Here is a 14127-nt window from a genome sequence, read left to right on the forward strand (position 1 = left end):
GTCGGCCTTGGCATGACAGGCAATATGAGGGATAAGTAATTTGGAGAAAAGGTTAAAAAATGTTGAAGTAACTTTTCCTTCCTTTCCACCAAAGGTTCTGAAGGACTAATGGCCTTTAGAGTAATATGAAATTCCAATGCCTGCCGCACCAGTTCATAACTATGTGTACAAACCCAGGAAAAGGTATTTTTTGAGATACAGAAGAAATAAGAAGCCACATATGGAGACAGTAAAACCAGAACTGAAGGAACAGTTAGTTCCTGGCATTCCTGGAGTTAGGAGAAGCAGGCTGACTGGGAAGCCCTCTTGGGACCCACATTACTTTTTACAATAGTTGAACTGGCAACAATATTCAGAAGCGTTAGCCCCCAACCCCGTCATAGGCCCTCTCTGTCCATTTTTTCCTTCATCCTTAGTTCCACTCCTAACCTCAGAGGTGCTAGTTTGATCCCTTACTTTCCTTGAAAACTTACTTTCTTGGGTCTCTGGTTTCCATCAGTGGTCTGGATCTGAAAATGTCTCCATAACCATTACCCCCCAAAATGGATAAGAAAGAGAAAGGGACTCCTTAATGTTCTTGCCATCCACGCTGTGAATTTTGAACACACTCTATCATGGAAATGTATGTTCATCTTACTTATAATCCACAAGGTAATCTTTTGTAATTAATGTGCTTTTGTAGGCTGGGCTTGGTATCTATCACAGATGATTTAATTTCTCCATGAAAATACATTTCTGATAACTTTTTATTTGGGTAAAATGTCAAACTTATGGAGTAGTTACAGGAATAGTCCAAGGAATTCCCATATAGCTTTTACTCACATTGTTTACATTGTCTTCCATTGGTTCTGTGTGTGTGTATACCAAGAAAATACTTTTGAATTTTAATTAACTTACAAACTTAGAACATGAATTATTAAAAGATTGGGGTGTGTTTAAAATTTTGATAAAGAAAACATTTTATTCTATGCTTTTTAATTTCCTTTAATCCCTTAATTCTTATTATTTCGCTATAATAAGGGTTCATTCCAAAATTCTGTTTTCCCAAGACCTGTGATACTTTCCAATAATAGGATTGGTATTTAGTGAGATATAATCAGTGCTTCAAGATGTTGGGATATCATTTAATAAATGATAATCATTGCCATATCTGTAGTAGAAAACTGGGGATGCTAGAGGTCAATGAATGGTGACGTTTTATTCCTGAGGTCACCAGGCTAGTGTATCAATGACTCTGCTAATACTGATTTAAAGATTGCAATGTTCGTCTTTCTCCTGCTTTGAAACTGAGCTCTTTTAAAAATCAAATCCTTATCCAAAACCAAACTCTGTAGATTACTCTCTTCTTCAGAGAGCTTAGGCTAATGTCATTAAAAAAAAAAAAGTTCCGGCTCCAGAAAAATGTTTACGAATTTCCATAATGAAGTCGCAGAATCATTTTCATCAATACTAACATTCTCTTTAAAAAATAACATTGCGATATCTCAAATAGAATAGAAAAATTCACAGATGTGTACTTGATTAGACAAAAAAAACTTGATGATTCTTAGGATATACATACACACCAAAGTGTCCAACACAAATACTTAAAAAATAAGCTATTGGCAAAAAGAACAAGTCTCATTTCCCACTTTTGAACTTAAATTTCTCACTGGAACTTTATAGAACTCAACATGGCAATGCAGAATGGCTGCTGAAATAGATCCAAATCACTCTACATGTGTGTGTGTGTGTGTTTAAATGTTTTACTTCTGTACTTCATGGTATATTCTCTGATCCTTACATTACTCCCATGTTACTTCTAATTAAATTAGAATGATATTACTGCATTTTTATATTGGCTATAAGCCTATTGTATCCTGGATATTATGACATAAAATGAATTAATAGGAATTAAATTGCTAATATGAATGAAAATAGCCTTTACCAAAGTGCAGAATAATGTCAAACAAAAGTCGATATTTATTGATATGACACATTATGTTACGGCAGATATTTTTATAAAACAGTCTTTGATATTTATAGATGAACTATTTTATATTCATATTGCATCTAACCCATAATTGCTTATCTTCTTAAAAAATGGAGAAGAAACAGTGCAACAGAAAAAATACTCAACCTATTTTGTTATCTATGCTAACAGTTAAATGAAGAAATGTAAGAAAAGGCAGACTTGAAAGGTTCAAAGAGCTTATGGTATCAAAGACTATCATTTCTATTCAGAAAGCTTTTTTAAGGCAACACTATCACAAATACACTTTAACAACCATTCCACTAGGGCACACACTGCAGGTAACCCCATCAGTTTGTGCAAGTCAGGTCACTACAATTACCGGATATATGTACAAGGTGCTGAGTTTTGAGTACAGGTAATAAGTGTTTGTTATAGTAACAGAAATATCCCCCAAATGTCATTTTTGAGGCTTCTTTCCTTTTTTTTTTCTCTGAAGACTTGAAGTATTGAAGTGAATCCATTTTTGTCACGTTAAATGGAAGAAAAAGTAGATGGTGACTTAGCTCCTGAAATTTGAATATTGTTCTTAGTCATCTGCAATCTTAAAGTGCTTTCAGAGATTCCACACATGCTCGTAGGAGTCAAAACCCAAGCCTAATAACCGGGTTTACATTTTGCTAATCTATTCCTGAGGCTTTGCCTAAAAAATTGGCATTGCCATCTTCAACATCTTTCGTTTGGAACCATGGTTTTGAATTTGTTCCTTGTTGATAAGCTTCCAGAAAATGACAGATTCCAGGAATTTCACTGGGGAAGTTTGGTGGGAGTTCCTCCCTTGATCGAGGGGTAAACACAAAACCAGGACAGTCTTTGAGTAATCTGAAAAGATTAAGATAAAAATATCAATATTAAAATCTACTACCGATATAACTGTCTACGCAAGAAAAGACAACCTAAAAATGAATATTCCTGAAAATACAGATCTTCCTTGACTTATGATGGGTTACATCTTAATAAATTGAAAATATCATGAACTGAAAATATCGTAAGTTGAAAATGCATTTAGTACACATAATATACAGAACATCATAGCTTAGCCTCGCCTGCCTTAATGTTCTCAGAACACTTACATTAGCTGCAGTTTGGCAAAATCCTCTAACACACAGCTTGTTTTAGAATAAGCGTTTATTATCTCATGTAATTTATCAAATATTTTATTGAAAGTGACAAACAATGATTGTGCGAGTGCAGAATGGTTGTAAGTGTATGGGTTGTTTATACCCCTGTTTGCGAACGTGGGTCATGTGGCATACTGGTAAACCAGAGAAAAGATCAAAATTCAAAATTCAAACTATGGTTTGTGCTAAATGCATGTAGGTTTTGTACCATCGTAAAGTTGAAAATTCGTTAAGTTGTATCATTGAAAGCTGAGGACTGTCTGTATTAATAAAGCAGCCATTTTCAGTATGATTGACAGACCTTAATGATGTTAACAAACATCTTCACAGAAGAACAATGAAGAATCAGTTCACAAGAACTAAAACAATTCTACCAAATAATATATTCACTCTTATTAGGAAAAGTAATTATAAAATATTTTTGTAAAGATATAATCAATAACTCATTTAACCATGAATTCACAGTACTGGGAGAAAATGCAAAATAACCCAAAAGTCTAATAATAGCAAGAAAACCCCAAGCCCATGCAGAAACATCATGTTATAGAATAAGGCTTCCTAAGTTGAAAGACAAATAACATTGTCCCTTTAGCAATTCATTCCTTTTGTAAATACTATTGAGAAGCAATCAAGGGCAATAAATTATAGAAGAAAAATTCTATATAAGGTACGTGCCAATAATGTGAGAATAACATTTGAATCTCAATAGAATTTATATGAATTCTAGGTTAGTAGGACTAAAAGGAGATTTAATTGTACAAATTGACACTCTTCTTAACTACCTGGTATTTGAAATATTTCTTCTTATATCTATCTGTTGACCAAATTTTATTATTTACTACTATTTGTCCAGTACAGTAAAGTCATTTTATTTTATTTATTTATTTTTAATTTGTTTTAACGTTTTCATTTCTATTCCAGTTAGTTAACATACAGTTTATATTACAAACAACGTTATATCAGTTTCAGGTGTATAGTATAGTGATGTAACACTTTCATACAACACCCGGTGCTCATCACAAGTGCCCTCCCTAATCCCCATCATCTATTTCACCCATCCCCCTGCCCACCTCCCCTCTGGTAACCATCAGTTTCTTCTCTATGGTGAAGCATCTGTATCTTTTTTTTTTTTAAGTTTATTTATTTATTTTGAAAGAGAGAGACAGAGACACAGAGAGACCATGAATCTGCTGACAGCATGGAGCACGATGAGAGACTTGGATCTCGTGAACTATGAAATCAGGTCCTGAGCCCAAATCAAGAGTTGAATGCTTAACTGACTGAGCTACTCAGGTGCCCCAAGTGTCTGTTTCTTGGTTCCCAGCCCCTCTCTCTGTTTTCCCTGTGCTCATTTGTTTTGTTTCTTCCACATATGAGTTCAATTCATTTTAAATTCCAACCCTACTGATGAAGTTACTGGCTCCTCTTTCTACTTGCTTCCCTAGCTTTCTGTCAAATGCAAACTTAATAAGCGTCTTTCTAATCTATTATTCAGGCAATGGATGAAAAGATGTTGTCAGTTCTGGGCCCTAAACCAGACCATGGCCTCCAACTCATCAGTTTGTGATGTCATGTCCTGATGCAACTGGATGATGGTGCTGCATTAGATTTGGTACTGTGACACCGTTCTATGCAATGAAGGAAAAAAAAACTGAATAGAAACCTAGGTCTCACAAATGACAGTCTTCCAGCAGTAAAGAACATGTGAGTATTCAGTTAGCTCATTTTTGGAAAGTCATCAATGAATATGCAATCTGAAAAATAATTAATGAAATGATGCTTTAGTCATGATCCAGAAATATTTAAGTGTGTATTATTTATAAAGCATAATATTTGGTAATATATAATGAAAAGTTACAGAATTCCATAGTATTAAACATATAGGCTTCAAAGTCTGGTAGACCTAAGTTTGAATAGCAGCAAAAGTGTCCATTTTCTAGCCTGTGAAAAGGAATAATAGTACAGGTCTCTTAGGACAGTTGTGAAGATCAAATAAACAGATTAAACAGGACTGGTTAAGCATCAATTAGCTATCACTCAACACTCATACTGGTAACATTTCGGGAATAGAAACCTTCATATACCGCTGGTGGAATATAAATCGACAAGACCAATTTGGACAGCTAATGGATGCTCAGCAAAGCTGAACTGGATATGGCTTATGATCTGGGAATACCATTTATAGGTATGTGATCGCTGTACATGGCTTATTCATACTCTAGAATACATATTATATCACATGCACATATAGTGCCAGGCTAGATCTAGCTCATGTTGGCTTATGAGGACCAACTGTTACGCATTCAGGAATTTTATGAGCCAATGAAACCATCTGTAGCCTGAAACTTGCTATGGTAGCAGTAGGTACACCACAGAAATTGGTAAATGCTAAAAAGGTAGAGATTCTCCACTTTACCGCGCCCCACCCCACCCTCCCACCCCACCGCCCCAGTGCTGGTTTACCAGCACACCACTGCATTAGGAATAGTTTAAATAAATGAACTAGATTTACATTTCATAAAAAAAAAATCTCAAAAACATAGTATTCAACAGATTTAAGGCAAGTCGTGAAAGGATAGGAGCAGGTTGAATGGGAATCAATTTTTCTCTGGTTTTGCTTTTCTACCTGCAGGTACCTAAATGAGAGTTTAGCCTCCTGGCCTCTCTCTGTCCACTTTCTTTCCTGGTAATTAGAGACAACGTGTCTTATTGGTGAGTTTGGGAGAAGCTGCTGAACATGCTCTTCTCAGTGCCTTCCTGCCTCTCTCTCTGGGAGCCTGTCCGTCTGTAGGAAATACATGTTCTCAGCAACTCCCGCAAACCCTAAGGGGCACAGAGTCCAGCACGTCAGACAGCAGGGGCTGGGGCCTAGAATATTTTAATTTTTTAATAAAACAGCGATCTCAAAGGAAATATGGCAAAATGTTGACATTTATTAAATATTAGCATTGGCCACATGGGTATCATATTTTCTTTGATTTTTTTCTGTATGCTTGAAATATTTAAAAAATAATTATAAAAATGCCTGAAACTATAAACGTTTGATAAATAACAACATAAAATTGTAAGTGATTAAGGGCTTTCTTTTTTTCTGTCCACATTATCCCAACATTTCCTGTTAAATATGGTAATTAATTTTTTTTTCTTAACGTTTATTCACCTTTGAGAGACAGAGAGAGACAGAGCAGGAGTGGGGAAGGGGCAGAGAGAGAGGGAGACCCAGAATCTGAAGCAGGCTCCAGGCTCTGAGCTGTCAGCACGGAGCCTGATGCGGGGCTCGGACCCATGAACTGTGAGATCATGACCTGAGCTGAAGTCAGACGCTCAACTGACTGAGCCACCCAGGCACCCCTTAAATATGGTAATTATAATCATAACTTTATATGTAAATTTCTATAAAATATTCAGCATTTAGAAGTGGCTTTAAAGTATATCATTAGAATTTATTAAGTGCCTTGCTCAAGATGAGATATCTGGAAAGCTCTGTGTTTGGGGCTGTATGGCATGTCTTCTGGATACAAGTTTTACGTTTTTAAAAAATGTTTTTTTAATGTTTTTATTTATTTTTGAGACAGAGAGGGACAGAGAATGAGCAGGGGAGGGGCACAGAGAGAGGGAGACACAGAATCTGAAGCAGGCTCCAGGCTGTCAGCATAGAGCCCGACGCAGGGCTCAAACTCACAGACTGCGAGATCATGACCTGAGCTGAAGTCGGACGCTCAACTGACTGAGCCACCCAGGCGCCCCCAAGTTTTATGTTTTTTTTTTTTTTTTTTTTCAACGTTTTTTATTTATTTTTTTGGGACAGAGAGAGACAGAGCATGAACGGGGGAGGGGCAGAGAGAGAGGGAGACACAGAATCTGAAACAGGCTCCAGGCTCCGAGCCATCAGCCCAGAGCCTGACGCGGGGCTCGAACTCACGGACCGCGAGATCGTGACCTGGCTGAAGTCGGATGCTTAACCGACTGCGCCACCCAGGCGCCCCAAGTTTTATGTTTTTTAAAGAAACTTACAGATAAACACAATTAGAATGTTACGGAGTTAGAATGTTCATTAAATCATCTTTAAGAAAGGATCAGAATTTTTAACGAAAACAGGTGGAAAAAATAAAACCATTTAAATGAAAGCTTGATGGAATTAAGGCACATGAAAAGCAGCAACGGGCTCAGGCAGGTCATGGGAGTTTTCCTTACTCCTTCTTGACCAGATAACAGTTACCTCAAAATGCTGCATCAACTATCCTATTTTCTGTCATCTCTCCCACATTCTCTTTCTTCTCTTTGTTCTTTCCCTTTATAGAATTCGAGCCCTGTCTCCCTGCTATCAGTTCCCAGCTCTCTTGCAAATAAGAGTTCCGAGGTCTACTACCTACCTATACTGGGCAGTATCCATTTATATTCCCCACCTGCCATGTTTGTCTTTAATGATCTCATTAATCCACTGACCTGAAACTTGGACAATATTTCCGTTTTCTGCACTTCAGTAACAGCTAACAGGAAAGCAGAAAACTGTCCCCAATAATAAACTCCTCATGACATTTAGAATAAAGGAATGTATAACGGTCATTACACAGCAACATTCTAAATTACTGATTAGAACTGGAAATGAAAGATAAGGATTTGAGGTTAGGGTTTTTTGTGCATGTGGGTGTGTACTCTGTGTCTTAAATGTATAAGTGTTTCATAAATATATCAAGGAAGCTACATCTGATATTTTTTTATATTTTGACAAATGTCACCCTAAAATTCAATGCATTACCAATAAAGTTCTCCCAAGGAACTAAATAGGTTTTATATTTGTATAACTTTTAAAAAATTTTTTAATGTTTATTTATTTTTGAGAGAGAGAGATAGAAAGAGAGAGACAGAGAGAGAGAGAGAGATACGGTGCACGAGTGGGGAAGGGGCAGAGAGAGAGGGAGACACAGAATCCGAAGCAGGCTCCAGGCTCCAAGAGCTGTCAGCACAGAACCCCAATGCAGGGTTCGAACTCACAAACCGTGAGATCATGACCTGAGCTGAAGTTGGAGGCTTAACCGACTGAGAAACCCAGGCACCCCTATATTTGTACAACTTCTTTTTAATTTTTTTAATGTTTATTTATTTTTGAAAGAGAGAGAGACAGAGCACGAGCAGGGGAAGGGCAGAAAGAGAGGGAGACACAGAATATGAAGCAGGCTCCAGGCTCTGAGCTGTCAGCACAGAGCCCAACACGGGGCTTGAATCCATGTGAGCCAAAGTCAGACACTCAACCAACTGAGCCCCCCAGGCACCCCTGTACAACTTCTAATAGCTTCTACTATTTGTCCCCAGCTTTGATGGAACTGAAATTATGTCTCTGTTTTATAATCCACTTATTAAATTTCACAAAGCATGGACTTTTTATTGAAATTTAAATTACTCTCTTTTTAAGTTTTTCTATCATTTGGAAAAAAATAAACTATTTTTAAAAGAAAGCATTTTAAAATGCTATTAGAGGTATTTCATGTTAAATATTTTGTTCTTTCCTACATAAAGCATTTTAACTGCCACTTGCCCTTTACGTAAGACATAAATATTTCCTATATAAGATTGAGAGGTAAGTAAATTGAAAAAGGAAAAATAGTGGCACATGCACCCCAATGTTTGTAGCAGCACCATCAACAATAGCCAAATTATAGAAAGAGCCCAAATGTCCATCGACTGATGAATGGATAAATATATATATATACATATGCATATATATACACAAATATATACACACATATATATGTGTATATATATATGAATATTACTCAGCCATCAAAAAGAATGAAATCTTGCCATTTGCAACAAAGTAGATGGAACGAGAGTGTATTATGCTAAATGAAATAAGTCAGTTAGAGGAAGACAAATAGTACATGACTTCACTCATATGTGGAATTTAAGAAAAAAAACCAGATACACAAAGGGGAAGGGAAGGAAAAATAAAAATAAGATAAAACAGAGAGGGAGGCAAACCACAAGCGGCTCTTAACTATAGAGAACAAACTGAGGGCTGCTGGAAGAAAGGTGGGCAGGGGATGGGTTAAATGGGCAATGGGTATTAAGGTGGGGGGCACTTCTGGAGTGCCTTGGTGGCTGTCGGTTAAGCATCTGACTCTCGTTTTCGGCTCAGGTCATGATCTCGCAGTTTCATGAGTCTGATCCTGGCATTGGGCTCTGTGCTGGCAATGCGGAGTCTTCTTGGGATTCTCTCTCTCTCTTTCCCTCTCTCTCTGCCCCTCCCCTACTCATGCTGTCTCTATCTCTCTCAAATAAATAAACTTAAAAACAAAAAGGGAGGGGGCACTTGTGATGAACACTGGGTGTTACAGGTAAGTGATAAGTCATTAAATTCTACTCCTGAAACTAATATTACACTATACACTAACTAGAATTTAAATAAAAACTTGAAACAAAAAAAAGGAAAAAAAAGCATACCATATTTGTTTATAACAGATAGAAATAAAAATAGCAAATGCATTGATGCTCAGTATCGATTAAGTTTTCATTATCATTTATATATGTGCATATAAACACATACTAAGAAATAATTTAAAAAAAACAAAAAAGTGAATAGTTACTGTCTCTGGATACTGAAATTATGAGTTATTTTTATTTATGTATATGCAAACATGTAATATTCTGATATGCAAATATGTAACTTTCTGATATGCAAATATAACTTCTGATATGAAAATATAACTTTCTGATATGCAAATATGCATATATATGCAAATATATATAAATATAAATTTTTTAGAAAAAAAATTTCTAAAATAAGCATAGGTTACTATTATAATACAAGATATTTTATTCATAAAAGGTAACAGTGTAGTGTAAAATCCTGTTTTTGCACATCTACTAAGTGTAGTAACATGGCCAACATGCTGAATTTAAGGATTGAAGCTATGGACCTTAACCTGTTGCCGAATATATATATCAAAATGTCATGATCCTCTGTGGAAGACAAGAGATCCTATATTACGTTTTGGGAGTAAAATGAGTAGCTGATATCAATGTTTCCTATCGAGATTCAAGACAACCAGACTTGGAGATATGAAACGAAGGAAGATTTTCTCTTATGCTGCTTAAAAACAATCAGAAGAAACAGAAAATCACTTTTTCTATATGCAAAAGTTTGGTTTTAAGGATAGACACACACACACGGACTCCTCAACATGCACATGCACATGTATGACGTTATTGAACACTCACCAGCAGTGACTGGACTAGCAAATAGTCATGTGATCACAGGATTCTTACTCTCCAATCCCCCAAAGAAAGCAAAGTCAAATCCTGAGGACAGGAGTTCTCATCCCTTCTTGGTTTACCCGGGAAGCCTACAGGTCTATTACCATTACAATAATCCCTAAGAAGTTTTCCAATTCTCATGGATAGTGACTCATTTTCGTATCAAAGCGTGGACAGTCAATCAATCAATACTTTCCTACTACTGTGTGCCAGGCATTGATCTGGGAAATTGGGAGAGAAAATGTCTACCACAGGAGGCTGACACTCTACAAGGGGAGGCAGGCAATAAACACATAAAGAAAACAACATTTCAGACACAGATATGAGCTGAGAAGATGAAAAAAATAAGATAATGTGAGGTGTGTGAGGTGAAAGTTGTTCCTCTAAGTATGACAGTGAAGGAGTGTCTTTTGTTTTTGGGGGGGTGGTGCACATGAGCAGGGGAGGGGCAGAGAGAAAGAGAATCATAAGCACTCCACACTCAGCATGGAGCCCAACGTGGGCTCATGACCCTGGCATCACGACCTGAGCCGAAATCAAGAGTCCGATGCTCAACTGACAGAGCCACTGAGGCACCCCAGGAGTGTCTCTTTGAAGAGGGGATATTTGACTTAGGTCTAATTATGAGAAAGAAGAATACATACGATGATCTAGGAAAGGAGTGGAAAGCAGAGGAATAGCCAGTATCTTCGATTGAGGAAAGGGTTTAGGAAGTCTGATGAATAAAAGTAAGGCCAGGGTGGCCGGGTATCAGAGAGTGACGGAAAAAATGGAAGAAAATCAAGTGACACAGGCTGGCAGGATGTTGATCAAAGAGGACGTTTTAGTCTGTGGTAACAAATTTAAATTTCATTCCGGCTGCCATGGGAAGCCATTAGAGGGTTTTTAACACAGGAATGATGATATCTGACTTGTACTTTAGAAAGATAGTCTGGCTACTGGGTGCAGGATGAACTGCGGGGAGGAGGTGAGCAAGAAAGCGAGCCGAAGAGTGAGGACGATCCTTGGTTGGCTGAGGTGGAACAGATGAGGAGGCTTGCCTTGGGGTGTAGTACTGAAGTAATTAAAAAAAAGATGTATTTGGGGTATTTAATTGTAGGCGGAGGTGGTGAGCCGTAAGGGGGAGAAAGCGACGATCACTCTGAGGTTTATAGTCTAGGTAACACAATAGACGGTGGTGCCATTTTAAGGACATTGATAAAGCGGGGTGGGAAGTGGATTCATTTCATCAGATTGGAGTGTGTGGGAAATCGCTTGTTCTAAGACTATCATGTTAATTTTAGCGTGTCGACTAGTCATCCAAGTAGAAATATAAAATATGATACACGAATCTGTAGCTCGGTGGAGAATTGTGGGATGGGCTAGAGAGAAGAGAAAAGGTGAGTCAATAAAGTTCAGACAAAGAAGAGAATAGGGACAGAGCTTTTGGGCACTACAACATTCGAAGATTCGGTAGGGAAAGAGTACCGACATGAGACACTGAGAAGGTGCAGCCACGGGGTAATAAGAAAACCCGGTTAAGTGTGGTGTCACAGCCTAAGGAAGAAAATGTTTAAAGAAGGGAGTTCTCAAGCTCTTCAGTTGCCAGAGATGTTGAGGAACATAAGGGGAGAGAATCGACCATGATTTTAGCAAGCAACACTGACGGCCTTGATAAGAACCATTTCAGTGGGGTGCAAGGGACAAACACTGATCGAAGTGAGTAGAAGGGCGAACGGGAGTTAAAAATGTAGAGACGTGAACATAGACAGCTCTCGCAAGGAGTTTTGCTGGAAAAGGGGGCAGAAATATAGGGGAGTAGCTGAGATACACTGGGAAACAAGGAAGCAACTGTTTTAAGAGTTTTAATAGTGTGATATGTCTATATTCTGATGGGAATAATCGTTTCACCCGAGAATTTAATCATAGAGGGAGAGCAGGTATTTTCAGAAGGCAAGTTTTGGAGAAGATGAGAGGCAGCGGCACTCAGAGCAAACCTGGAGGGATCATCTGGAAAGGAGCTGGGCAGCTGGTACACAGTCACTGGCCACCGGAATGAAGTCCTAAGACCAGGGTACCCGGGACAGCTAGGCTGATGGGATCTGCCCGGGAAGGTGGTGCAGTGCTTACCTGACTGCATTTTTTTTCTTTTCCTGTGAAATATGAAGTGAAGTTATCAACTTAGAATTAGGGCCAGAAAGGAAAGGTTGTGGGGTTTTAAGGAGAAAGAAGATGCTATAAAATATTTGTCTCTGAGAAAAGAAAAGACAACTCGCTTGGTGTAGTTTGATAAATCAGCTACCACACATATCTGGAAAGCGTTTTGTTATTCAAGCATTTTCATTATGATCGGATTCTTTTTTTTTTTTAATTTTTTTAACGTTTATTTGTTTTGAGAGAGAAAGAGTATGAGCAGGTGAGGGGCAGAGAGAGAGGGAGACACAGAATCCGAAGCAGGCTCCAGGTCCTGAACTGTCAGCAAAGAGCCAGATGCAGGGCTCGAACTCATGAACTGTACTCATGAACTGTGAGATCGTGACCTGAGCCAAAGTTGGACGCTTAACTGACTGAGTCACCCAGGCGTCCCTATGGTTGGATTCTTTTTTTTTTTTTTTAATTTTTTTTTTAACGTTTTATTTATTTTTGAGACAGAGAGAGACAGAGCATGAACAGGGGAGGGGCAGAGAGAGAGGGAATCACAGAATCTGAAGCAGGCTCCAGGCTCTGAGCCATCAGCCCAGAGCCCAACGCAGGGCTCGAACTCACGGACCGCGAGATCGTGACCTGAGCTGAAGTCGGACGCTTAACCGACTGAGCCACCCAGGCGCCCCCCTATGGTTGGATTCTTAAAATGAGATGAAACGTATCCCTGTCTGACACCTGAATTAAGGATATGTTGAGGACCATGCCCTATAACTTGTGGGGACCATGCTAACTCTGGCAGTTAGCTACTGTACTGGTCAGATTAGCCGTCAAAGCACGGAGAGCATTAACACATGCTTCGAAAAGAATAGCGAGGGAAAACAGGATGTGCATCAAGGATTACAGCTGGGCTACAAATATCTCAGGAGGGTTGTTCTCATGATGCTAATGGGTAATTTTAGAAAAAGTGAGGATGATAAAGTCATTGCATTCCTTTTCCTTGCAAGATTATCTAAGCAAGAAAATGTCATGGAGGATGAAGGAAACCAAGGAAAAATACAACAACTTTGAATCAATAAAAATAATAGATTTCAGGCATTCAGTGCAAACAGTACCTGTACGTTGTCGGGCTGACGTTGATTTTCCGTGGTACGCTGCAGGACTCAAATTTGTTTGCCAAGGTGACGTTGTTTCCAAAAAGACAGTAACGAGGCATTTTAACGCCGACGACTCCAGCAAAAACTGACCCAGAATGTAGTCCAATCCGCATCTGAAGGCAAAAAGTAACACGGGGTCCTCACCGTCGGTAAAAACGTTTCCTGCTAGTCGGTATTGTACAAATGTTGTTTATTTATTTATTTTTTTTTTAATGTTTATTTATCTCGAGAGAAAACACATGAGCACTCAGGGTAGGGGCAGAGAGAGAGAAAGAGGGAGAGAAAGAATCCCAAGCAGGTTCCTTGCTGTCAGTACAGAGCCTGACATGGGGCTCGATCTCATAAACCCATGAGATCATGACCTGAGCCCAAATCAAGAGTCAGACACTCAACTCCATTGACTGAGCCACCCAGGTGCCCCAAACGCTGTTTGAATGATTTTGCCTTTTGCTGTCGCTACACC

At 38.4% G+C, this 14127-nt stretch overlaps 1 protein-coding gene across 7 annotated transcripts in view; it reads right to left on the reverse strand.

Moving 5' to 3' along the window:
* Window positions 1-732: 732 nt before the first annotated feature.
* GUCY1A1 (guanylate cyclase 1 soluble subunit alpha 1) overlaps window positions 733-14127 on the reverse strand; it is a 63235-nt gene continuing 49840 nt past the window's right edge. For all 7 annotated transcript variants that reach the window (XM_042935219.1, XM_042935218.1, XM_042935220.1 and 4 more), the window contains 2 exons: window positions 13623-13777; window positions 733-2833 (listed from right to left, as the gene is read on the reverse strand). In XM_042935219.1, coding sequence (XP_042791153.1) covers window positions 2632-2833; window positions 13623-13777 — 357 coding nt within the window. In that variant the 3' untranslated portion in view covers window positions 733-2631. The remainder of the gene's footprint in view (window positions 2834-13622; window positions 13778-14127) is intronic.

Source organism: Panthera leo, chromosome B1 (assembly GCF_018350215.1).
Source record: "Panthera leo isolate Ple1 chromosome B1, P.leo_Ple1_pat1.1, whole genome shotgun sequence".
Taxonomy (NCBI): Eukaryota; Metazoa; Chordata; class Mammalia; order Carnivora; family Felidae; genus Panthera; species Panthera leo.